The following is a 26,763-nucleotide window of genomic DNA, read 5'->3' as shown; positions in this document are numbered from 1 at the left end:
CTCAGGCTTCCAGGCATTTTATGTACCAGCTCGCCTCTTCCTTGGTTCAACGCCCCTGCGTTGTCAATTCATGACAGTGAGCTCTCCACTCTCACAGGCTCGCGTCCGTCATGAGGACTAGCCAGTTGGGTGGGGACAGGCTTACTCCCTTGCTTAGGTGAACTTCTTGTAGCCACAACTGGAACCGAGAACATATGTCTATCAGAAGGTGGAGGCAAATCAAGTAGTCTTGAGACAGAGGGTTCCAACATGACAGCAGGAAGCGCTGAAGTAGACACATGTGTTCCCTTGCCCACGGTACTACCTCCAGGGTTGATGCCATCAGACCAAGGACCTGAAGATAGCTCCACCCTGGGGGACATTGTGCTCATCAACCGATGCACTTGGCACATCAGCTTCCTTATCCTGGAGGGTGGGAGGAAGACTTTGGTTCTACATCAAAGAGGCCAGACTCCCAGATACTCTAAGGACTGGGAGGGCTTGAGACTGCTTTTGTCCATGTTCACGATCCAACCAAGGGTCGCCACCCTGCTGGTCACCGGAAGGCTTTCTTCCAACGACTTCACCCAGATCAGCCAGTCGTCCAAGTATGTGTGCAGCAGGATCCCTTCTTTCCTCAGTGCCATTGCCATACCACTAGAATTTTGAAAAATGTTTTGGGAGCGGTAGCCAGGCCGAAGGGCAATGCTCGGAACTGATAATGGCGGCCCAGTACCGCAAAGAGTAGGAAATGCTGGTGGTCTTTTCGGATTGGAATATGAAGGTAGGCCTCCAAGAGGTCCAGGGATGTTAAGAACTCTCCCGGTTGTACGGCCATTATGACAGAGCATAGAGTTTCCATGCAGAACTGAATTATCCATAGATGACGATTGACATTATTTATTTATTTCGGATTTTTATATACCGACATTCTCAATACATGTATCGAATCAGGTTGGTTTACATAGAACAATAACTGTCGCAATAAAGGCGTTACATTAAACAGCTTTTTTTTTAACATAAGAGTAACATATAACATATAAATATGAATATAAATAAATAATACAACTTAAATTACATAGACAATGATAGTAATAATAATGATGATAACAACTAGTCGACAGGACGAGGATCAATGTAAGGAATGTTTAAAGCGTGAATAAATATCTTGAATAATTAGAGGGGTAGTCTAAGTTGTGATGTGTGGGTACATAGACCTTATTGAAGTGTAAAAAAACATTCTTGAGATCCAGGATGGGGTGAAAGAATTGTCCTCCTTCGGTACGATGAAATAACGCCCCATATTTTCCTGGGGCGTAGGTACTGGAATTATAGCCCTCAAATTGAGGAGTCTTATCAAGGTGCAGTTTCATGTGCATGTTCATTGTGGATATTCTGAAAATCTGACAGGTTTGGGAAGCCCAGCACTACATTCTCCCACTTCCCCAGTGTCTTCCACTAGATCCTAGCCTCCCAAAACCACTCTCACCATTCAACCACCACACCATAAGCAACTAGATTCCTCCCAGTACCCCATCACCACACTCCCTATGCAAGTTCCATACCCTCCAATCTATCCCAAGCAAATATTGCATCTTCTCGCCCACCCAACCACCACATAACCCCCCAAAATCCACCCCCTTCTGATTACACAGTAGTCTTCAGTTTCCTTGGGTGTGGGCTCTTACATTTGGTTCCATTTAAATAAATGACATTCAAGAAGTTTACAATTTCTGTTTTTAATAAGGCTCAAATATTTTTCTTCAAAGACACTCAAGTTGGTTGCAGTCTTTTCACTATCCTGAAATCTACTTTATGAGTCCATAGTACTTGCTTAGAGTACAATTTACACACCTCTGCCAGGACCCTAAGTAATAGACTTTTACATTGCTTAACTGGACAAAAACACATGCTGACTTCATGGGAAACAGTGCTCAAACACCCATAAGTTGTCCTACCAGTCTATGTTTCATAAGCAGCTCAACCACAAACTTCCTTTTTCCTTCTCAATCGGCTCCAGTATATCCTTGAAATGTCTGTATAGCTGGATATGATCAAGCTTCTTTGAAAAGGAGCCCAAAATTACTCCTACTCTTATTTCCATAGTATCCACTCTCAAGCAGGATAGTCTCCTCCTAGAGCTAACAAGGTAAAGGACAGCAGAAAGAAACACAAATAGCCCATCCAGTTTGCCCAGCAAGGTTTTTAGAGCTGTAAGTGCTGCTTTGTGCATGTTACCACCACACTTTATGTTTAGGGTTGTAAATGCCTCTCCGGACACATTACTCTGACGTTTCATTACCATTCTACAGATCCTTTGTAATTATCCCATGATTTCTTGAATTCTACTGTTCTTTCACCACTGTGACCCCTTCTGTGAAAAAATATTTTTGGAGGTTGATCCTGATTCTACCCTCTTGGAGCTTCATATTGTGCCCTGTAGTTCCAGAATTTACTTTCTATTGAAAAACATTTGCCTTTTGTATATTACTAATACCTTTCAGGCATTAAAACATCAAACAAAAGAGCCCTATCCACAGCAGGTCCTTTCCACTGGAACTCACTACCATCAGATCTTAGGCTTGAACAATGCCCCATCACTTTCAAAAAAAGACTTAAAACTTGGCTTTTCTCTCAAGCATACGCCTGAGCTTATTTTCACAATATCCCCCTTCCAGGACAAGTTCATTTCATACTACTTTATTCAATAATTCTAGAACCAATTGCATATCCATATAGACAAGTTTCAAATACTAGATACTCAATTTGATTCTTATTGCCTGTCCATAAGATTGTTGTTATTTATTTGTTGTACTATTTTGCCTTATTTTTAATTTCAATTTTGTCCAAGTTCTCTCACCTGTTCTATGTAAGACTCATATGTTTTAGTCATCCTAATGTTATATGTAAACCGAAGTGATTAGTAACATTGTTACCAGAACCTCGGTATATAAAAATGTTAAATAAATAAATTTAATTAATTAATTAAAAGTCTGTATTATATTCCCTCTGCTCTCCTCTCTTCCAGAGTATTCATTTTTAGATTTTGATACAGACCCCATAAAATTTTAGGTTGTCTCTCTCTGGACTGCTGCTAGCTTTTCTCTATCCTATCTGACATGTGATCTCCAAAACTGATAACAGTATTCCAGGTCAGACCTCACCAATAACCAGTATAGGGGCATTATCACATCTTTTTTTCTGATGGTTATGCCTCTCTCTATGCATCCCAGAATTCTCTGGCTCTAGCCACCACCCTGTCACACTGTTTCACTACCTAGAGACTACCAGTCACTCTCACCCACCACTCATATAGATCCTGTGGATTTATATAGCCCAAATGCATGATTACATTTTTTTGCACTGAATCTCAACTGCCAAACATGACCACTCCTCCAGTTCTCTTCTCTTTCTAGCTGCTCCCTCTCAGGTGAGTCTACTTTGCTGAAGATTTTAATATGTCTTCTGCACAAAGGCAAATTTTTCTTTCTAACCCTTCCACAATATCATTCACAACATATTGAACTGAAGCAGCTTCAGGACAATCCCTGAGATACTCCACTAAGCACTGCTTTCTCCCCTCAGAATTCCATTTACTACCACTCTCTATCATCACTAGAAATGTTCCCAATAAGTCCAGCTCTAGCAACAAAGCTACATAAAAACCCTGAGCACATTCATTTCAACAATTATTAACGTCTTGGATCCTTGTTCCACACTACCTCAACCTCTACCATCCAAAACAATGCCCATTCTCTGCCATTCCCTCCCTTTACCACCCTACTACAATGCACACATCTGTAGGATCCCTTCCCCACCCCACCAAAATGCTCATCTCAACAATTCCCTCTCCACAAAATGCCCACCTCTATCATCCCCTCCCCAAGCATTATACTTTCAGCTCTACATCCCTCCAAATGGTACTACCCCACCTCTCCATTACCCTGAACTATTCTTATCACACGCATATTCCCACATCTCTCATACCAGCACACAAACATCCTCTCATTAAGTTTGAATCATATTGCCACACATCTGCTCCCTACATCTCTTCCAGAACCACACTGCCATACACAGCCCACCTCCACGAGCTCTTCTACCATGCACACATCTCTCTATGACAGTCCTCAAAACATATTACTACCTACATATTCACTTTTCAGGCCACTGATCTCAAACTCACTCTGAATAACGTTCTCAGGGCTGCGAAGCAGAGATTTCTGCAGTGTGGGCAGCATAAGGTCCTTGAATTCTGTGTGAGAGATGTGTTGAAGCAGTGGGCCACAGGTATCCTATAAAGAAATTATAGTCAGGCACAAGACATCGCTACTATAACAGAATCAAATGGATTACAAAAAAAAGGATACAATCTTACCAGGAGGTGTTTTTCAGGCTTCTGTTTGCTCATCAGGACCATCTTTATATAGAAATCCAGCATGGAGCTCTACAGTCAAACAAAAGTAAAACATTGCATTTTAATGAGTAAGCCAAGCCCCAAGCCAGGCAGGGCAAACAGGATGGAGAAGCCAGTGGGATAAGGGGCCGATTCACACACCTCTCATACACACCCTTACCCCTAGATAGGGAAAATGATGCAACTTCTCAATTCATCCCCCCCCCCCCCCCCCCCCCACACACAGACACAGATATACCCACCCTAATACACCCGATCCCCCTGCAACACCTCCTCCCACTTACAAACACAGAACCATAGCCCAAAAAAATCCCCCCAATACCCCTTACATAGACAACCTTGCCACACATTACCCTACACACAAACATCATTCCCCCAACACACATCTTGATACTTAACACACCCACTTACATTTCCTCATACATATTCACACCCATACACTCCCATACATACCACCCCTCCACACACAATCCCCACCCAAGCTCTCCCTCACAATATCTGCTACCAACATACATACAGGCATTCCCAAAAAAACTCCACCTACAAAACACCATGCACACACGCCACATATCCACCCAAAAACACACACACCAACACTAAACACAGCCCTATGCTCCCCCATATATAGAAACGCCCATAACCCCAAACACACAACTCCACCACCCAAACTCATAGACATCCCCTCCCACACACAGTCCCATCCAACCCCACACTTATACCCATACCCTCTACTCCCCACACCCCTTCTAAAAATCTATGTTGGAAAACTTTCTCAAAGCCATGACTCTGCATGCTTTCCCTTCTTGTTATAATTTTCACCATACAGAATATGCTGGAAAGAATTACATAAAAGAAATGACTGCCCGCCCATCCATCTATAAGCACAATAACTCTCTAAAAAAGGGACTAGAAATTCACCAAATATGACATGCAGAAAGAAAACAATCTCTCAGACAAGTTTGAAAATAAGAAACATAAGAAAACAGAGCAATGCTTCATCCCCTCACCCTTCCAGCATTCTGAGATGCAGCAACGCAGGCAAAGACAGACGCACACATACCTTCTCCCTCCCTCCACCAATACCAGTATTCCCTTTAATTTTTTCTGGCTGTGTGCGCAAAAATGTTCTCCTGTGTAACGTAGTATACAAATTCGTGCGCTGTGTTCTTTTCTCCTTTTCTTGTGCTATATTTACCTAAGCACAGCTTATAGGGAACATTAAGAACATAAGTTGCCATACTGAGTCAGACCAAGAACCTATCAAGTCCAGCAACCTGTTTTCAACAATGGTAAATCCAGAATACAATTACCTATCAAATACCCAAACAGTAAATAAATATCATGCTACTAATGCCGGAAATAAGCAGTTGCTATTCCCTAAGTCATAAGAACATAAGAACATGCCATACTGGGTCAGACCAAGAGTCCATCAAGCCCAGCATCCTGTTTCCAACAGTGGCCAATCCAGGCCATAAGAACCTGGCCAGTACCCAAAAACTAAGTCTATTTCATGTTACCGCTGCTAGTAATAGCAGTGGCTATTTTCTAAGTCAACTTAATTAATAGGTAATGGACTTCTCTTCCAATCCTTTTATAAACACAGCTATACTAACTGCACTAACCACGTCCTCTGGCAACAAATTCCAGAGTTTAATTGGGCGTTGAGTGAAGAACGACTTTCTCCAATTAGTTTTAAATGTGCCACATGCTAATTTCATGGAGTGCCCCCTAGACTTTCTATTATCTGAAAGACTAAATAAAAGATTCACATCTACCCAATTCTAGACCTCTCATAATTTTAAACACCTCTATCATATCCCCCCTCAGCGATCTTCTCCAAGCTAAAAAGTCCTAACCTCTTTAGTCTTTCCTCATAGGGGAGCTGTTCCATTCCCCTTATTTTGGTCACCCTTCTCTGTACCTTCTCAATCGCAATTATATGTTTTTTGAGATGCGACGACCAGAATTGTACACAGTATTCAAGGTGGGGTCTCACCATGAAGCGATACAGAGGCATTATGACATTTTCCGTTTTATTCACCATTCCTTTCCTAATAATTCCCAACATTCTGTTTGCTTTTTTGACTGCCGCAGCACACTGAACCGACGATTTCAATGTGTTATCCACTATGACACCTAGATCTCTTTCTTGGGTGGTAGCACCTAATATGGAACCTAACATTGTGAAACTATAGTATGGGTTATTTTTCCCTATATGCATCACCTTGCACTTGTCCACATTAAACTTCATCTGCCATTTCGATGCCCAATTTTCCAGTCTCACAAGGTCTTCCTGCAATTTATCACAATCTGCTTGTGATTTAACTACTCTGAACAATTTTGTATCATCTGCAAATTTGATTACCTTACTCGTCGTATTTCTTTCCAGATCATTTATAAATATATTGAAAAGCAAGGGTCCCAATACAGATCCCTGAGGCACTCCACTGCCCACTCCCTTCCAACTGAGAAAATTGTCCATTTAATCCTACTCTCTGTTTCCTGTCTTTTAGCCAGTTTGTAATCCACGAAAGGACATTGCCACCTATACCTTGACTTTTTACTTTTCCTAGAAGCCTCTCATGAGGAACTTTATCAAACGCCTTCTGAAAATCCAAGTACACTACATCTACCGGTTCACCTTTATCCACATGTTTATTAACTCCTTCAAAAAAGTGAAGCAGATTTGTGAGGCAAGACTTGCCCTGGGTAAAGCCATGCTGACTTTGTTCCATTAAACCATGTCTTTCTTTATGTTCTGTGATTTTGATGCTTAGAACACTCCACTATTTTTCCTGGCACTGAAGTCAGGCTAACTGGTCTGTAGTTTCCCGGATCGCCCCTGGAACCCTTTTTAAATATTGGGGTTACATTAGCTATCCTCTAGTCTTCAGGTACAATGGATGATTTTAATGATAGGTTACAAATATTTACTAATAGGTCTGAAATTTCATTTTTTAGTTCCTTTAGAACCCTGGGGTGTATACCATCCGGTCCAGGTGATTTACTACTCTTCAGTTTATCAATCAGGCCTACCACATCTTCCAGGTTCACCGTAATTTGGTTCAGTCCATCTGAATCATTACCCATGAAAACCTTCTCCGGAACGGGTATCTCCCCAACAAACTCTTTAGTAAACACCGAAGCAAATAAATCATTTAATCTTTCCGTGATGGCCTTATCTTCTCTAAGTGCCCCTTTAACCCCTCGATCATCTAACGGTCCAACTGACTCCCTCACAGGCTTTCTGCTTCGGATATATTTTAAAAAGTTTTTATTGTGAGTTTTTGCCTCTACGGCCAACTTCTTTTCAAATTCTCTAAACCTGTTTTATCAATGTCTTACATTTAACTTGCCAATGTTTATGCATTATCCTATTTTCTTCTGTTGGATCCTTCTTCCAATTTTTGAATGAAGATCTTTTGGCTAAAATAGCTTCTTTCACCTCCCCTTTTAACTATGCCGGTAATCGTTTTGCCTTCTTTCCACCTTTTTTAATGTGTGGAATACATCTGGACTGTGCTTCTAGGATGGTGTGGGGGTTTTTTTGGGGGGGGGCGGGGGTGTTTTTTTTTTTTTTTTTAACAATGACCACGCCTCTTGCACACTTTTTACCTTTGTAGCTGCTCCTTTCAGTTTTTTTCTTACAATTTCTCTCATTTTATCAAAGTTTCCCTTTTGAAAGTTTAGCACGAGAGCCGTGGATTTGTTTACTGTCCCCCTTCCAGTCATTAATTCAAATTTGATCTTATTATGATCACTATTGCCAAGCGGCCCCACCACCGTTAGCTCTCTCAGCAAATCCTGTCCTCCACTGAGAATTAGATCTAAAATTGCTCCCTCTCTTGTCAGTTCCTGGACCAATTGCTCCATAAAAATATCATTTATTCCATCCAGGAACTTTATATCTCTAGCATGTACCAATGTTATATTTACCCAGTCAATATTGGGGTAATTGAAGTCTCCCATTATTACCGCACAACCAATTTGATTAGCTTCCCTAATTTCTCTTAGCATTTCACTATAAGTCTCACCATCTTGACCAGGTGGACGGTAATATACTCCTATCACTATAGTCTTCCCCGACACACAAGGGATTTCTACCCATAAAGATTCAATTGTGCATTTAGTCTCATGCAGGATGTTTATCCTGTTGGACTCTATGCCATCCCGGACATAAAGCGCCACACCACCTCCCAGGTGCTCCTCTCTGTCATTGCGATATAATTTGTACCCCGGTATAGCACAGTCCCATTGGTTGTCCTCCTTCCACCATGTCTCTGAGATGCCAATTAAGTCTATGTTATCATTCACTGCTATACATTCTAATTCTCCCATTTTACTTCTTAGACTTCTGACATTAGCATACAAACATTTCAAAGTTTGTTTTTTGTTTGTATTTTCATTCTGCTTTTTAATTGATAGGGATAAGTTAGAATTTTTTTTAGCTCAGCTGAGTTTTTAGTTACAAGCACTTGGACTACTTTTCTTATAATTGGAACCTCACTGTCGGGATGTCCTAATTCTAATGCATCATTAGTATCCTTTGAAGATACCTCTCTCCGAACCATGCGCTGCTGAGCGACTGTCGGCTTTCCCCTTTGTTCTAGTTTAAAAGCTGCTCTCTCCTTTTTAAAAGTTAGCGCCAGCAGTCTGGTTCCACCCTGGTTAAGGTGGAGCCCATCCCTTCGGAAGAGACTCCCCCTTCCCCAAAAGGTTCCCCAGTTCCTAACAAAATTGAAACCCTCTTCTTTGCACCATCGTCTCATCTACGCATTGAGACTCCGGAGCTCTGCCTACCTCTGGTGACCTGCGCATGGAACAGGGAGCATTTCAGAGAATGCTACCCTGGAGGTTCTGGATTTAAGCTTTCTACCTAAGAGTCTAAATTTGGCTTCCAGAACCTTCCTCCCACATTTTCCTATGTCGTTGGTACCCACATGTACCACGAAAGCCGGCTCCTCCCCAGCACTGTCTAAAATCCTATCTAGGTGACGCGTGAGGTCCGCCACCTTCGCACCAGGTAGGCATGTTACCAGGCGATCCTCACGCCCACCAGCCACCCAGCTGTCTACATTCCTAATAATCGAATCACCAACTATGATGGCCGACCTAACCCTTCCCTCCTGGGCAGTACAATATATCACCTGGAGAGAAGGTGCTTGCTACAGGATCCTTTCCTGCTGCATCAAGTTGATGCTCTCCAATCACGAGACCTTCTTCCTCCAAGGAAGCACCAGGGCTGCCAGTCTGAAGTTAGGACTTGGCTACTATGTCCCTGAAGGTCTCATCTATATACCTCTCTGTCTGCCTCAGGTCTTCCAGGTCTGCCACTCTAGCCTCCAGAGATCGGACTCGTTCTCTGAGAGCCAGGAACTCTTTGCATCGCATGCACATGTACAATTTCTCACCGGCGGGTAAAAAATCATACATGTGACACTCTATGCAAAAGACTGGGAAGCCCCCCATCTTGCTGCTGCACTGCTGCCTTCATCTCAAATTTGTTCAGTTCCTACTTAAGTTTTAGGTTGCTATGGGAGTAGGAATGTGTCTAATGTCCTTTAAATGTATTAGTGAATTCACTATATGTCTGGTAGTGGCCTACACGGGAATAATCAAACACTCAATAAGGTGGGGGGTTTTTTTGTTTTGGTTTTTTTTTAAGTGGCACCTGCCTATAAATTAAAGGATGAACTAGGGGTGGGTGGTCGAGGGTTGGGAAATACAGTCTAACTTCAGTTAGTCAGCCAGAGTGACTCATTGCTCTCTTGATTAACAAATGTTGGTTCCTAATCAAACCAAATCACACTACTCCAACACTTTTCCAAGGTGAGTAACTGAACTTAACTTTTCAACCTTTTTACTTAGGTATACACTGCTCCTAGCTTATTTGTAGCTTCTGGCTACTTTTTTTTTTTTTTTTTTTTTTATTATACAAACACTAACTTCTGCTTACTAGCTGCCTTACAGACTTTTAAAAATAAACATACTAACTACTGCTTACTAGCTACCTTACAGACTTTTAAAAATACAGTCTAACTTCTGTTTATTTGCTGCCTTACTGACTATTAAAAGCACAAACACATTAAATAATATTACCAAATAGTTAACTTTGCCCCAATACATTTAAAAAAGACAATGTCCCAAGCAAAACCTTAATGATTCCTTTCAGCCACCAGCAAGGAGATCCTCTCCTCTCAGTGCTCCCACTGGATTGTCCAGTTTATGGACTTCTCCAGGAATTTGTCCAAACCTTTTGTAAACCCAGATATGCTGCCTTAAGTGCATCTCTGGCAATGAATTCTAGAGCTTAACTGTGAGTGATTTATTTACTATTTTCATCATTTACAGCCCACTGATTCAATTTTAAAAGATTGGGCTTCCAAATGATAGATGAAATTTAACATGGACAAATGCAAAGTGATGCATATAGGGAAAAATAACCCTTGCTGTAGTTACACAATGTTAGGTTCTATCTTAGGGGTTACCATCCAGGAAAGAGATCTAGGCGTCATAGTGGATAATACATTGAAATCTTCGGCTGAGTGTGCTGCGGCAATCAAAAAAGCAAACAGAATTTTAGGAATTAAGAGTTGACTGGGAAATAAAACGATGGATGTCATAATGCCTCTGTATCGGTCCATGGTGAGACCGCATCTTGAATACTGTGTGCAATTCTGATCGCCGCATCTCATAAAAGATAGAGTTGCACTGAAGAAAGTGCAGAGAAGGGCGACCAAAATAAATGGCAGAGAACTGCTGCCCTATGAGATAAGGCTAAGGAAGTTAGGGCTGTTCAGTTTGGAGTAGAGACGACAGAGGTCTACAAAACCATGAAAGACTTTAACAAGTTAATGTAAATTGGTTATTTACACTCTCAGATAATAGACGGACTTGGGAGCATCTATGAAGTTAGCAAATGGAGAAATTACTTACCTGATAATTTCGTTTTCCTTAGTGTAGAAGATGGACTCAGGACCACTGGGTTATGTGCTCTTCTGCTAGCAGATGGGACACGGAGTCAGATTTCAAAGCTGACGTCACCCTAGATATACCCCTGAAGTGACCTCAGCTGTTCAGTATTAAGAACATAAGAAAATGCCATGCTGGGTCAGACCAAGGGTCCATCAAGCCCAGCATCCTGTTTCCAACAGTGGCCAATCCAGGCCATAAGAACCTGGCAACTACCCAAAAACTAAGTCTATTCCATGTAACCATTACTAATGGCAGTGGCTATTCTCTAAGTGAACTTAATAGCAGGTAATGGACTTCTCCTCCAAGAACTTATCCAATCCTTTTTTAAACACAGCTATACTAACTGCACTAACCACATTCTCTGCCAACAAATTCCAGAGTTTAATTGTGCGTTGAGTAAAAAAGAACTTTCTCCGATTAGTTTTAAATGTGCCCCATGCTAACTTCATGGAGTGCCCCCTAGTCTTTCTACTATCCGAAAGAGTAAATAACCGATTCACATCTACCCGTTCTAGACCTCTCATGATTTTAAACACCTGTCATATCCCCCCTCAGTCGTCTCTTCTCCAAGCTGAAAAGTCCTAACCTCTTTAGTCTTTCCTCATAGGGGAGTTGTTCCATTCCCCTTATCATTTTGGTAGCCCTTCTCTGTACCTTCTCCATCGCAATTATATCTTTTTTGAGATGCGGCGACCAGAATTGTACACAGTATTCAAGGTGCGGTCTCACCATGGAGCGATACAGAGGCATTATGACATTTTCCGTTTTATTCACCATTCCTTTTCTAATAATTCCCAACATTCTGTTTGCTTTTTTGACTGCCGCAGCACACTGCACCGACGATTTCAATGTGTTATCCACTATGACACCTAGATCTCTTTCTTGGGTTGTAGCACCTAATATGGAACCCAACATTGTGTAATTATAGCATGGGTTATTTTTCCCTATATGCATCACCTTGCACTTATCCACATTAAATTTCATCTGCCATTTGGATGCCCAATTTTCCAGTCTCACAAGGTCTTCCTGCAATTTATCACAATCTGCTTGTGATTTAACTACTCTGAACAATTTTGTGTCATCTGCAAATTTGATTATCTCACTCGTCGTATTTCTTTCCAGATCATTTATAAATATATTGAACAGTATTGAACAAAAAGCCATGTTGGATGTATATCTTGCTTAAACAACTTGATTAAACTGATTCAACTGATTTCAACACACTGGAGACCGCCAGTGTACTCAACCAATTAACACCGACACCGGGCTAACTACGGGTGTCTTGAACTAGGGGTAGGCAACAGCTTACTCAGTATTTGTTTAATCTCATGGTTCGCTTTTCGAGATCCTCCTTCTCTGGGGGCAGCCATGGACGGGAGGCTGAGTCCATCTGTCTACACTAAGGAAAACGAAATTATCAGGTAAGTAATTTCTCCATTTCCTAGCGCGCAAGTTCTCAACATCTCTGGCTTACATATGGATCTGGAGAATATTCGAAGCCTGGTGCGAGGACCGCGGGACATTTCCGCGGACGGCCAAGATCCCCATGATTCTGGAATTTCTACAGGACTGTATGAAGAAAGGGTTGTCACTCAATTCCCTCAAGGTCCAAGCAGCAGCCCTCTCCTGCTTCAGAGCTGAAGTAAACGGAATCCGTCTTTCAGCTCATCCGGACTTGGCCCATTTCCTAAAAGGGGTTAAGCAACTTCGGCCACCCCTAAGGTGACCGGTGCCCCTATGGAACCTCAATCTGGTATTGGACTTTCTAGCAGGGGCTTCCTTCAGACCAATGCGCAGTCTGTCACTACGCCTCTTAACATTGAAGACGGTATTCCTGGTGGCAATATGTTCAGCCCGTTGCATCTCCGAGCTACAGGCACTATCCTGTCGGGAACCATTCCTTAGGTTCACTCTTAGAAACGATACAGCTTCACACCGTTCCCTCCTTCCTACCAAAAGTGGTTTCCGAGTTTCATTTGAACCAAGCCATCTCCCTACCATCTCCAGATGAACATAAGGACTCTGAAGACTCTCGCCTTCTTCGCCATCCAAATGTCGGCAGACTCCTGGTTGATACCTGGAAAGATTGGAACCGGTGCGCAAAACGGATCGCTTGTTCGTTCCCCACAGCGGTAAAAATTGAGAAGCGGCCTCGCGAGCGACCATAGCTCGCTGGATCAAGGAAGTAATCAAGGCAGCCTACATAGAGGCAGGAAAGCCCTTACCCCTACAGGTTAAGGCTCATTCTACTAGGGCCCAGGCAGTAGCTTGGGCAGAAACCAAACTGCTGTCGCCTGCCGAGATCTGTTGGGCGGCTACATAGTCCTCCCTACACACTTTCGCCAGGTTCTACCGCCTGGATGTTCAGGCCCGAGAAGTCGCAGCCTTCACAAAGGCAGTACTAAGTGGGCCATGGGCAGCCTCCTGTCCTGTCCGGGAGTAGCTTTTGTACATCCCACTGATCCCAATGTCAAAGTCTCAGCAGATTACTCTACATAATAACCCAGACTCCATATGGGGTATTTTTGACAATGTCTCATCTACCGAAATTGAAATTCTAATCAAAAAGATGAACCCGGCTGCCCAACCATTAGATGCAATTCCTATTAAAGCACTAAAGTTAATATTGAACATTATTGCTAAAACACTCGCTGATATCATCAACATTTCCCTTGATAAAGGCAAATTTCCTGAAATTCTCAAATGTGCTATAATTAAACCCATCTTAAAAAAAACTCAGTTAGATACTTCAAACCTGACCAATTACAGACCCATCTCCAATTTACCTTTTGCAGCAAAACTTATAGAAAAAATAGTGAATCAACAACTCATAGAAACATAGAAATGACTGCAGAAGACGACCAAACGGTCCATCAAGTCTGCCCAGCAAGCAGAACATCTGGAAAAAACAATATTCTGTACCCAGCACAATTTGGTTTCCATAAATTTTTCAATACTGAGACACTTCTTGTCTCTCTTGTCGACACGGTACTCAGAGGACTGGACAGTGGTCAAAACTACCTCCTGATAATGTTAGACATCTCAGCAGCATTCGACACAGTCAACCATGACATACTGCTTAATAGATTAGCTGAAATTGGATTAAGGGTAACACAATCCTCTGTTTTAAATCATACCTAGAAAACAGATCTTATAAAGTAAGATTAGGAATACATGAATCACAAAAAATTGACCTTGAAACTGGTGTTCCTCAGGGGACCTCCCTCTCTTTAACGCTTTTTAATTATATATATATATATATATATATATATATATATATATATATATATATATGTGTGTGTTACCACTGTGAAAATTACTAGCTGGTCTTGGACTAAATTACTACATCTATGCAGATGACGTTCAGATTGTAGTCCCAATTAAAGATTCTATTACTACTACATTAAAAGTATGGAACGTATATCTCTCCGCCATTAATTCATATGAACCTATGCTTAAATGAAGCCAAAACAGAAATCTTATTATGTGATAAACTAAATGAACATTTTATCCATGAAATTAATGAGTTAAAAAGTAATCAAGCTGTAGAATACCATGCAAAAAACTTAGGAGTAATTTTAGATTTGGAACTCAATTTTAAAAACTTTATTTCTTCAATAACTAAAGATGGCTTCTTTAAGCTGCATGTACTGAAAAAACTCAGACCTCTTTTACATAACAATTTTAGAACAGTTCTGCAAGCACTGCTTTTCCCAAAATTAGACTACAGTAATGCACTATTTCTCGGCCTCCCAGCATCCACTACCAGACCTCTTCAGATCCTGCAAAATACAGCTGCTAGAATTCTCAAACACAAAAAAACTTGACCATATTATCCCCGTTCTGAAAGAACCTTCTTTAGCCAAGCTGCTTGAATCAGTGATGCTATATCAGCTTTCAGATTTTTTTTTATCGGCACATGACATTTTACATGCAAATCAGCATGGCTTCCGTAAAGGACACTCTACAGAGACTCTACTCCTCGCCTCCTTTTATACTTTACTTAGAGGTTTCAATTCCAACATTGGCTTCCTTTTTTTATTTCTTGTTATTTCTGCGGCATTTGACACTGTAGATCACCAGATTCTTATATCAGGCTTACAATCTATAGGCATCTCAGACAGTTTTACAATGGTTTTCTTCTTTTCTTTCTGGCCATATACAACAAATCAACACTGGTAATCATTCATCAGATCAATGTACAATCCCCTCTGGTGTCCTGCAAGGTTCTTCCTTATCTCTTATTCTTTTCAATATTTATCTGCTTCCCCTTTGTCATATCCTTGCTTTGTTAAATCTTCAATTCAAAATATATGCCGATAATATTCAGTTTCTGGTTCCATACAATACCTCTTGGTCTTCTACTCTATCCTTTGCATCACTATATTTAAACACTATCAATACTTGGCTTTCACATAACCGTTTAAAATTAAATCCTTCAAAAACAGAAACTGTTCATCTTACGTCTATTTCTAGTTCCACGATCGGCCCCCCCAATCCCATCTTTCTACAAACGGAGTGTCTATTCCTATTCGAAAATATGCACCCAATTTGGGAATAGCAATCAATTCTGATCTGTCAATGATTCAACATATTTCAGCAGTTACAAAAAAGTCTTTTTACAAACTTCAACTGTTAAAACGCCTTCATCCTCTACTTTTTCATCAAGATTTTCATACTGTCCTTCAATCTCTTGTCTTTTCTGGTCTTGACTATTGTAATGCACTTTACTTGGGCTTACCTGATACCACTATTCACCCACTTCAATTGGTACAGAATGCCGAGGCATGCATTCTATCAGGTGCTTCTTTCCGAAACCATATAACTCCTATTCTTCAATCTTTTCACTGGCTTCCAATAAAATTCGAATTCAATACAAAATCTTGACCATAATTCACTCACTCATATATAATTCTATTTCAACCTGGTTATGTTCCATTTTACGCATGTAGAAACCTACAAGACATTTAAGATCCTTGACAAAAAATCTCTTGGATATTCCATCAATTCATCTAGCGAGTCTAAACATCTCTAGAAAAAGAGCACTCTCAGTTCCTGGACCTTCCCTCTGGAACTCATTACCCAACTTTCTTCGCCAAATATCCAACTCTCTACAATTCAAAAGATCTTTGAAAACTTATCTATTTCAAATTGCATTTAAAATTCCAATAACAGAACATCCATAACTACATTTATTTCACTAACGCATATAACCCCCCCTTTTTCCTCCCACCTAGAATCGTAGCACTCTCAGCGGTACTCATGGCACTTGATTAAAAAGAAAATTATTCCTTACCTGCTAATTTTCGTTTCTGTAGTACCACGGATCAGTCCAGACAGTGGGTTATGTCCCCCGTCCAGCAGATGGAGTCAGACAAAGCTTCAGAGGGTGCTCCCTTATAAACCAGTGCACCCTCTGGAAATCCTCAGTATACAGAATATCAAAGCATGAACAAACAGAATGGATGGATCAAGGAAACAACCCGATTAACAGTTTAGTACATAGCTATGCAAAACAGCTGCAAAAAACAGCAAAAAAAAAAACTTGAAAAAGGAACTATGAAAACCAGCCTTAGAGACTGAGAAAACAGAGAAGCAAGTGAAGAACATTTGAGTATATGAGCAGGAATAGCAATCCGTGGTACTACAGGAACGAAAATTAGCAGGTAAGGAATAATTTTATTTTTCCTATACGTACCCAGATCAGTCCAGACAGTGGGATGTACCAAAGCTTCCCTACGTAGGGTGGGCCCCTAATAGCCCTGCTCGAATGACCCGATCGCCAAAGGAGCCAAACACTGGTGGTGGTAAAGTCAAATGATAGTGCCAAGCAAAAGTATGCAACGATTTCCAGGTTGCAGCTCGGCAGATTTCCTGAGAGGAAACCATGCGGCTTTCCGCCCAGGAAGCCGCTTGGGCACGGAGCGAGTGGGCTTTGATGCCCACCGGAGGCTGCTTCCCTGCACCAAGGTTGGCTGCTATGATAGCTTCTTTTAGTGAGCAATAGTGGTTTTCGAAGCCTTGGCCCCTTCTGAGGTCCGTTCCAGAGGATGAAGAGATGATCCGACAATCGAAACTCATTAGTAAATTCTAGATAGCGGATCAGGATACGCTTGACATCCAGCTTACGTAGATCTCTTGGATCAGTAGCCGCGAAAGACGGGAGCTCAACCGTCCGATTCACAAGGAATGCTGAAACCACCTTGGGTAGAAAAAAGGGTACTGTTCGTAACAAAACTCCCATGTCTGAAAAATGCAAGTAGGGCTCCTGGCAGGAGAGTGCCTGTAGCTCCGAAATCTGACGTGCAGAGCAAATAGCCACGAGAAAGACCGTTTTGAGGGTGAGATCCTTGAGAGTAGATGATCGCATAGGCTCAAACGGAGCACTTCCCAAAATCCGAAGGACTAAGTTGAGGCTCCAGGAAGGACACAGGGCACGCAACGGCGGATGTAGGTGTTTCACTCCCTTGAGGAATCGTACGATATCTGGGTGCGAGGAGAGAGAAACTCCCTCGCAACAATGTACTAGGGAACCAAGGGCTGCTACCTGAACCCTCAAAGAATTGTAGGCCAAGCCCTTCTCCAGTCCCTGTTGTAGGAAAGACAGAATCTGAGCTACCGAGGCAGTACGCGGAGACGCCGCTATGGAAGTACCCCAGGATTCAAAAACCTTCCAGACGTGAACATAAGCTACGGACATAGAAGTGTTCCTTGCCCTGAGAAGGGTGGACACCACAGCCTCCAAGTATCCTCGCCGTCTCAATCGGCGCCTTTCAAAAGCCAAGCCACAAGACAGAAGTGATCTGCCTAGTCGAAAAATACCAGCCCCTGATGAAGCAGGCATGGGAGATGGCTCAGTCGAAGAGGTCCGTCCACCGCGAGATTGACCAAGTCCACAAACCACGGGCGACGTGGCCATTCTGGAGCCACCAGGATCACCGGGCCCTGGTGGACTGCTATCCTGGAGTTTGGAGATATGCCTAGCCAAACAAATAGCTACAAGAAAAATCGTCTTAAGAGTCAAATCCTTCAATGTGGCCTGTTTAAGAGGCTCAAATGGAGCAGTACAAAACCCGCGGAGTACGAAATTCAAACTCCATGAAGGGCAAACAGCCCGTATCGGCGTGTGCAAATGTTTAGCTCCTCATAAAAAACTAACAACATCCGCATGACATGCAATGGAGGACCCTTCAATCTTACCTCGTAAGCAGCCTAACACCGCCACCTGCACACTAAGCGAACTATAGGCTAAACCTTTCTTCAAACCGTCCTGAAGGAAAGCGAGAATGTGAACTATGGTGGCCTTTCGTGGGGACACCTTCAACTCACTGCACCAGGAGTCAAACACTTTCCACACACTAACATAGGTAAGAGATGTAGATGTCTTCCGAGCTCTCAAAAGAGTAGTAATGACCGCCTCGGGATATCCTTTCTTCCTTAATTGCCTCCTCTCATAAGCCAAGCCGCTAGACAAAAGCGATCCGCCTGATCGAAAGATACTGGTAAATGACCCAGCCGTAGAGGCCCGTCCACCTTTAGGTTGATCAGGTCCGCAAACCATGGTCGCCTTGGCCACTCCGGGGCCACCAGAATGACCGGCCCCCGGTGATATTCTATGCACCGAAGAATCTTGCCCACCAAGGGCCACGGGGGAAACACGTATAGGAGAATGTCTAGAGGCCACAGTAGGACCAGAGCATCCACGCCTTCTGACCCGTGCTCTCTTCTGCAGCTGAAAAAACAGGCCGCTTTGGTGTTCAAGCGAGTCGCCATCAGGTCCAATCGAGGGATTCCCCACCGGCGTGTGACTAGCCGCATCGCTTCGGACAGTTCCCATTCTCCGGGGTCTAGCCACTGCCTGCTGAGGAAATCCGCCTGAAAGTTGTCCACCCCAGCTATATACTACGCCGTGATGCAGGACAGGTGGCGTTCCGCCCAAGCCATCAACTGGTCCGCTTCGGAGGCTACCGGGTGACTCCTGGTACCTCCCTAACGGTTGATGTAAGCGACGGTGGTTGCATTGTCAGAGAGTATCCGATCCGCTCTGTGTCGAACAAGGGGCAGACATTGGTGCAGCGCTAACCTGACTGCCCTGGTTTCTAGACGATTTATGGACCACTGGGGTTTGGACCAGGGACTGACAAACCGCTCCCAAACCTGTTAGGCTGGCATCTGTTGTGACTACGATCCATTGGGGAGTTTCCAGGTCCACACCCTGTAGTAAGTGATGTGGAACCAACCACCATTCCAGACTGGACCTCGCTGGATCCAGTAATGGCAAGGGCAGATGAAACTCCTCCGACTTGGGGTCCCAACGAGAAAGAAGTGCCCTCTGTAACGGTCGCAAATGAGCAAAAGCCCACGGTACCAACTCCAGGGTAGACGCCATAGAACCAAGAACCTGTAAATAATCACCGTTGGCAAAAGTAGATCCAACAGGTGTTGTACCTGGGTCATCAACTTCTCCATTTGCACAAGTGGCAGGAAAACTTTCCCCACTGCTGTATCGAAGCTCGATCCCAGAAATTCCAGTACTCGTGACGGAATCAGGTGATTCTTGGCAAGTTGACGACCCAGCCTAGAGAATGCAGGCGATTCAAGACCAACTGTACCGCTGCCTTGCAAAGATCCTCCGATTTTGCTCGAATGAGCCAGTCGTCCAGGTAGGGATGCACCAATATCCCTTCCCCCCGAAGACTCGCCGCCACGACCACCATCACCTTGGTGAACACGCGTGGGGCCGTCGCCAGGCCAAAGGGAAGTGCGCGGAACTGGTAATGCTCTCCTAGCACCATGAACCGCAGAAACCTTTGATGGTGCTCCTGTATACCTATGTGAAGATAAGCTTCCGTTAAGTCCAAAGAAGCCAAAAATTCTCCCTTGTGGACGGCTGCAACAACTAACCTCAATGTCTCCATTCGGAACCGTGGGATTCGCAACTTTAGATTGACCTTCTTCAAATCCAATGTCGGCCGGAACGACCCCTCCTTCTTGGGAACCACGAAGTAAATGGAGTAGCGACCGGTCCGACGCTTGGCTGATGGAACCGGGACAATCGCTCCCAGCGCCTTCAGCCGAGACAGCGTCTGGTGAATAACCTGTTGCTTCTCCCGAGGCCCGCATGGAGATACCAGAAAAAAAATCCTGAAGTGGGCGAGCAAAATCCAAAGTGTAACCGTGATTTATAATATCTAGAACCCACTGGTCTGAGGTTATCTTGACCCATTCCTCGTAAAATCGGGATAGATGTCCCCCGACCATCGGAATGGAGGAATGGGCCGGCACCCCTTCATTGGGAAGACTTAGTAGAGACGAAACTGTGGGAGGCGCCACCACGCTGAGGTCGCCTGCCACGAAAGGAATGCGCCCATGTCTGAGACCTGGTAGGTGTCTGCCGGGAAGTAAAGGAAGCCCCCCTCCCGGCACAAAAACGGCGTTGGCCCTGAAAATACCCCCAGAAGGTGCCTGAAAAATGTGAAGCTCTGGGCTTGTCCTCCGGGAGCTTGTAAACCTTATTGTCTCTTTAATAAGTTGCTCCAGCTGTTCGCCAAACAGCAGCTTACCCTTGAAAGGGAAGGAACCAAGCTGAGACTTAGACGTGGAGTCCGGCGCCCAATGACGGAGCCACAATAGCCGCCTGGCTGAGACTGCCAAGGACATTGTGCGTGCAGAAGTCCTGAGGAGATCTTATAAGGCGTCAGCTGTATAGGCGATCGCCGACTCCATGCGGTTTGCCTGCTCAGTCTCAGCAAGTTCCTGAGATGTGAGCAATTGTTGAATCCAACGGAGGGTAGCCTCTCTGCATAAGACTGCTACAGACAGCTGCCCTTACCCCCAAAGCTGATACCTCAAAAATATGCTTAAGTAAAATCTCCAATTTCCTATCCTGAAGATCTTTGGATGCTGTTCTTCCAGTCACGGGAATTGTGATGTGTTTGACGATAGCCGTAACAGCCGAGTCTACCTGAGGGATCTTAAGGAGATCTAAAGATTCCTGAGGTAAAGGATAGAGCTTTTCCATAGCTCTGCTGACCCTTAAGGATGCTTCAGGCAAATCCCATTCTCTAGAGACAATCTGAAAAAGTTTCAGATGAAAGAGAAAGGTTTGGGGTGGAGGTTGAAGCCCTGACAAAACTGAATCCCCCAGAGAGGGGTCCAGGGTCGTTGGGGGGAGGGAACTTCCAGCTCCCGGAGTACATGCAGGATCAGGGGATCCAACTCCTCCTTACTGAACAAACGCAGCACCTGCGGATCATCTCCCTCCACTGGGCAGCAGCATCTACATCAATATTCACATCCAGATTGGCCAGGTCCGTAAGGGAAGGATCCGCAGGTGCCGAGGGCCCAGGAATCTCGGGAACCGCAGCTGGCATAGGGAGCCTCGGCCCAGAAACCCCCAGGTCTGGAACAGGACTCAAAAGTCTGGCTGGGGTAGCCTCTGTATTATTTAAGTCTGCTTCAGCCTCTATGCATTAAAAGAATAAACTGGGAGAAAAAGGGGGATTGTTTCTTTAAGGGCCCCCCCCGGAGTTAAAAATCGAGGGAGGGGCCACAATAGGAAGCGAATCGCGCTGCCTCTGGGGGTTTAATGCCGGCGGGGAGAGAGGAGGAATCTCCTCCTCCTCCCAGGGCTGCTCTGCATCGGCACCCAATGCAGACAAAATGGCCGCCGCTTCTTCCCCGAGCGTGCCCAGCCGGAATCTCTTGGCTGCTGGCATCTCTGATGCGCTGCGCGACAGGGGCTCCTCCCCGATATCGGCCTCCGCGAGGATCTGCCGCCCATCGACAGAGCCACAGCTACCGCCTGGTGGCTACAGCAGAAGACATAGTACGAGCTGAAGTCCGGAGAAGATCATATAAGGCATCCGCCGTGTAAGCCACCGCAGCCTTCCTGCAATTGGCCTGCTCCGCCTCATCTGGCGGAAGATCCTGGACTGTAAGCACCTGCTGGATCCAGCGAAGCGTGGCCCGCGGTATGAGGCTACTACAGGCCGCCGGTCGGACACCTAGGGCCAGCACCTCAAAGATATGTTACAATAAGACCTCCAACTTTCGGACTTGGAGACCTTTCAAAGCTATCCCCCCTGTCACGGGGATGGTAGTGTGCTTTATTACGGCCGTGACCGCCAAATCCACGAATTTTGAGAAGGTCCAAGGACTCAGGCGGCAATGGGTACAGCTTATCCATAGCCCTGCCCACAAAGAGGCTTCAGAAATGTCCCAATCCATATATGCAATCTGCAGCAACTTGGGGTGAAAGGGAAAAGTTCACAGGGGTCCCCTCTTCAAAACATGCTGTATTAAAAAAAATTCAATTCGTCCTTCCCAATAAAGGAAGGACCTGGGGATCAGCCCCTTCTACAGCCCTCTGACTGTAGGGATCCGGTACCTCCGGATCTGCCGCAGCCCCCTGCGTGTGAGGACTTCGAGCCCCCTTTCCCCCCAGCTCTGGTACGGACCTGGGAATCCTAGGGGGTGGGCCTCCTCTCCCCCCAGCTCCAGTGCCGACCTGGGAATCTTCGGGGGAGAGGGTCCAGCTGCCTCCCAACCCGCCTCTGCCTCCAAAAAGGGCTTGTGCCTTTAAGGCACAAATGTCGAGGAAAATGCCCTTACCAGTTTTGGTTTTTTGGGGTTTTTTTGCGGGTCGGGAGGAAGGGGGGGGGGGGGGGGTCGAAGAACCTCAAACCCGGTTGTGCTCTGCGGGCTAAGCGCCGGCGGGGAGGGAGGAGGGGAATCCTCCTCCTCCGACGCTGTACCTACTGATTTCAACGTGTTCAAAATGGCTGCCGCCGCCTCCTCTATGGGAGGCGGGGCTGCAGACCTTGATCCAGCAACCCTCCGAGGCCGCGCCGAAGAAGCAGGGAAAGAAGACCTGCGGGCAGCGCTCTGCCCCCGAGAGGGTCCCTCGCCCCCGGCAAGGCATTAGGAGCAGAGACCCTCTCGGGAGAGTCGCCCCCCCACCGGCCGTGCAGGCCGAAGAATGCGGCATGGGGACGCAGGGAGAGAAGCTGCCACAAAAAGCGCGCCAAAAAGGTAAGCACTACACAGTTGCAGAATCGCGCCGGGTGAACCAGCCACCCCCTCCAGAGTCCCGGGACCGATCGATGGCAGGCTGGGGCTGAAATGAAAAGGCTCACTGCCTGCCCCCAGCAGGACTCACGCGGCCGCAGAGCACAAAGTTTTTTTTGTTTTTTTTAAAGATTAATTAAATCTGAATACAAGCCCCCTTCAGAGGAATCCTCTGGAAGATGTGCACTGAGGGGGGAGGGTGACCGGCCCACCGGTAAGCTCTCCCCCTGTCCCCTGGGACTATCCTAGCTCCGGGTAACTAGATAGAGGGCAGTGCCCTACAAGCCTGCCCGCAAGATTGCTACCTCGCTGCGCGAATACCCCAACAAACAAGACCAGCTTCCCTTAATCCAAAATCAATTTTTTTTTTTTTTAAACTAGACAGACAAGGAAGGAAGAACAAACTACTTGATCTAGTCAGGATTAATTCCAACAAACAAAACCTGTAAGTAATGTAGAAAACCGAGAGATCAGGACCGCAGGTTATGCCTCTCAATCTGCTAGTCAGAGAAAATACTGAGGGATCGCAGGAGGCACACCGGTATATCTAGGAGGTGCCTTTCAGCTTTTCTCTGACTCCATCTGCTGGAGGGGAGGCACAACCCAGCAGTCTGGACTGATCCTGGTACGTACAGGGAACACCCGCTACCTACAAACACAATCATATCCTCAAACCTTGAGGCCCATACATACACAAACCCCTGACCACCCAAAAATACATACCCATCCCCCAGACCCTCCATACACTATATGCAGCCCTATTCCCTTTACATACACACTTCCACATTCCCACACACATCCCACCTATACGCCCCAGACATTTACACCCTCCATTCTCCTCAAATACACCCCCCCACAGCCATACCTCACATCCACAAATTATATTGGAAAGCGTTCCCAAAACCATGCCTCTACAGGCTTTTCCCTAATTGTTCAGATCTTCTGTGTAATTAATTTTGATCAGTATAACCAACCACTTCACCTTTCCAAAAGTGAATATGCTGTTCTATGTTAAAAATTACTCTCCTGATTTCACGCTATTCTCCATGACACTGTTTCTCTTAGAACCCAAAACTTCTCTCACATCATTCCCTGGCTTGTTCTGGACCTTACAGCCTTTTCTTTCTTCTGCTCTTTTTCTTATTACTTCTTCCATTGCATCAGGCCACCTCCACAATCCTGCTTGTGCAATAATGCCTAAAAATCCTTCAGTTCGTTCCTTTTGGTCTTCTCAGTTCTTTACCTATACTGTTGACCTTCATTTTGTTAAATCCTCAATTGTCTGCCTGTTTTAACCTTGATCTTCTGATGATTTGTGTTACATCTGATCAAGAATTCCACAAATTGCAATAAGAAAGCAGAAAGAACACAGAAAAGTTAAGTGATGCAGTCAAAAATAATCTCTTGTTTTCTAAGCAGAGTAAATCTAAAGCTTACCTTGTATCTCCTGATAATCTCCAACTCTTTCTGACTTGTGCAGAACTGCACTAAGAGCCCCAGCATCACTGCATAACTCTGGTGGGGTTCCAGACAAAGAGTGGTGGAAAGATATTGATCCACAAGAGCAGGGTTCTGAGAAAATCAACACAGCACATTATGGAATACGTCTACACCTGGATCAGACAGTCTAGTCAGAAAGAAATGGAGAAGTTACCTGTTTCCACATCTGCCTCAGTTTCTTCAAAGCACCCTGAACTGTGTGCCTGCTTGCACCTCCTAGTATTTCCATTAGCAGCAAACACTGAACATCCACCTATTCAGAGCAAAATAAAGACTCATTTTCTAAGTCTTTGATATTTTATATTTTAAATCAAAGCACATCCCTAGCAGGTTTAGGAAGATAGCAAATATTATTTATCCAGAAAAGCATGCTTATTGCTAAAAGATGCACCATTCTTATGTGGTCTAAGGAAGCCCCATCAGATAGACCCTTGTGATGATGCCACTTACACTATATGCTAGTGATGGAATGGCAAATTCCTCCATCTGCTGGAAGGGAGGCATAGCCCACAGTCTGGTCTGATCCGGGTACGTACAGGGAATAGAAAATTCCCACAAATGGACAGTGTTTCAGCTTATATGAAAACCCTTAATAATGTCCATACCAACAAGAGCTAAATTGAAACTTCGGGGAAAAATATCCAGTTTTTGCCGTCTTGGTGTACTGTACAATCAAGGCTTTGAAGACTTTCCAGGGTCATTTATGGTCCAATGGTTCAAAGCTCATTCTTGGAAGGGTTAAGGGTGTGTATGGATTAGTGAGTGCCATAGACTATTGACTGGCATGCCCTCCCCTCCCTCAACCCAAATTTTACCCCAAACACTTCTTTTGAGGCAAAATGCCAATCTTAAAGAGTTTTAGTGTGAGAATAGATGACCAACAATGCATGAGAGCCCAAATTTCTCTGTAGTATATTGTACCTTTATGAACTTGCAGTAAATTCATGAGTTCAGCATCAGAAAAGATTTGTTTCCCTTACTCCATGTTTATGATTATTAATTGGCTGCATTACTGCAATGAATTGTCCTGTGGCAAAAAAGGGGTTTTGTATGCTCTGTGGTTTATCTTTCTGCCTGTTAGAGCTCATTTCTTCTATGCTGGCCTGCAGGTGGTGTTTGACCTCTGCACTGCAGTTCATGAAGAAACTTGGATGCTGCTTTGATTCAGAAGAAGTTTGAACAGACATCCAGCAGCCCTGAAGAAATGTAAGACAAACACCCTGCAGTGCCATTGGCAAGAAAGCTATTAATATTGTGTTTACCGATTGGCCCTGCAGACAAAGAACTTGCCCTGAAGGTTCTGGAACGCTCTACTCTAGGTTGGGGGTACAGAGGGAGCAAATCTCTGTGCTTAGGCCCTGTTCAGCTCCTGTGGACAGCCTGTATCCTGACTCTCCAGGCACTAGGATAAGTAGTGTAAGGTGTTTATTCTTTTACCTGTTCCCATTTGCAAATTTACAGGCCGATACAGTAAGGGGGCGTAAGAAAAAGTGCAGCAGAGCCGGGCGCCCGCTCGTTTGCCGCACGCACAGTTCGGATCACATACCACTCGATACAGTATTTAAATTAGACGCAAATGCAAGCCGCGTCCATGAAGCGCAATCCATTTTACTGTATAGAGCGCTATACAGCGCCTATACAGTATCCTGGGTGCGCTGGTACCTGTCATTTCAAATGTCAGGTACCAGGAAGTGGATGGTTCTCCTATGCTCAGGCATCGGGGATTGCCAGACCTCTCCCCCCCTCCCAAAGCAAGGTGCAGGGCGAAAATAGACTCGACATGTTATTAAAGCAAATAGAAATTGTAACAAAAGTAAACTTATGCT

The 26,763-nt window shown here is 44.5% G+C and overlaps 1 protein-coding gene across 1 annotated transcript in view; it reads right to left on the bottom strand.

The window, feature by feature from the left end:
• GCN1 (GCN1 activator of EIF2AK4) overlaps positions 1-26,763 on the bottom strand; it is a 433,190-nt gene that overhangs the window by 380,465 nt on the left and 25,962 nt on the right. Inside the window, 4 exon segments of the mRNA XM_029571925.1 lie at positions 4,163-4,271; positions 4,355-4,423; positions 24,875-25,009; positions 25,092-25,190. Of these exon segments, the coding sequence (XP_029427785.1) occupies positions 4,163-4,271; positions 4,355-4,423; positions 24,875-25,009; positions 25,092-25,190 (412 nt within the window).

Source organism: Rhinatrema bivittatum, chromosome 11 (genome assembly GCF_901001135.1).
Source record: "Rhinatrema bivittatum chromosome 11, aRhiBiv1.1, whole genome shotgun sequence".
Classification (NCBI taxonomy): domain Eukaryota; kingdom Metazoa; phylum Chordata; class Amphibia; order Gymnophiona; family Rhinatrematidae; genus Rhinatrema; species Rhinatrema bivittatum.
The sequence above is the reverse complement of the archived record's forward strand: the minus strand, read 5'-3'. Positions and strand labels throughout refer to the sequence as shown.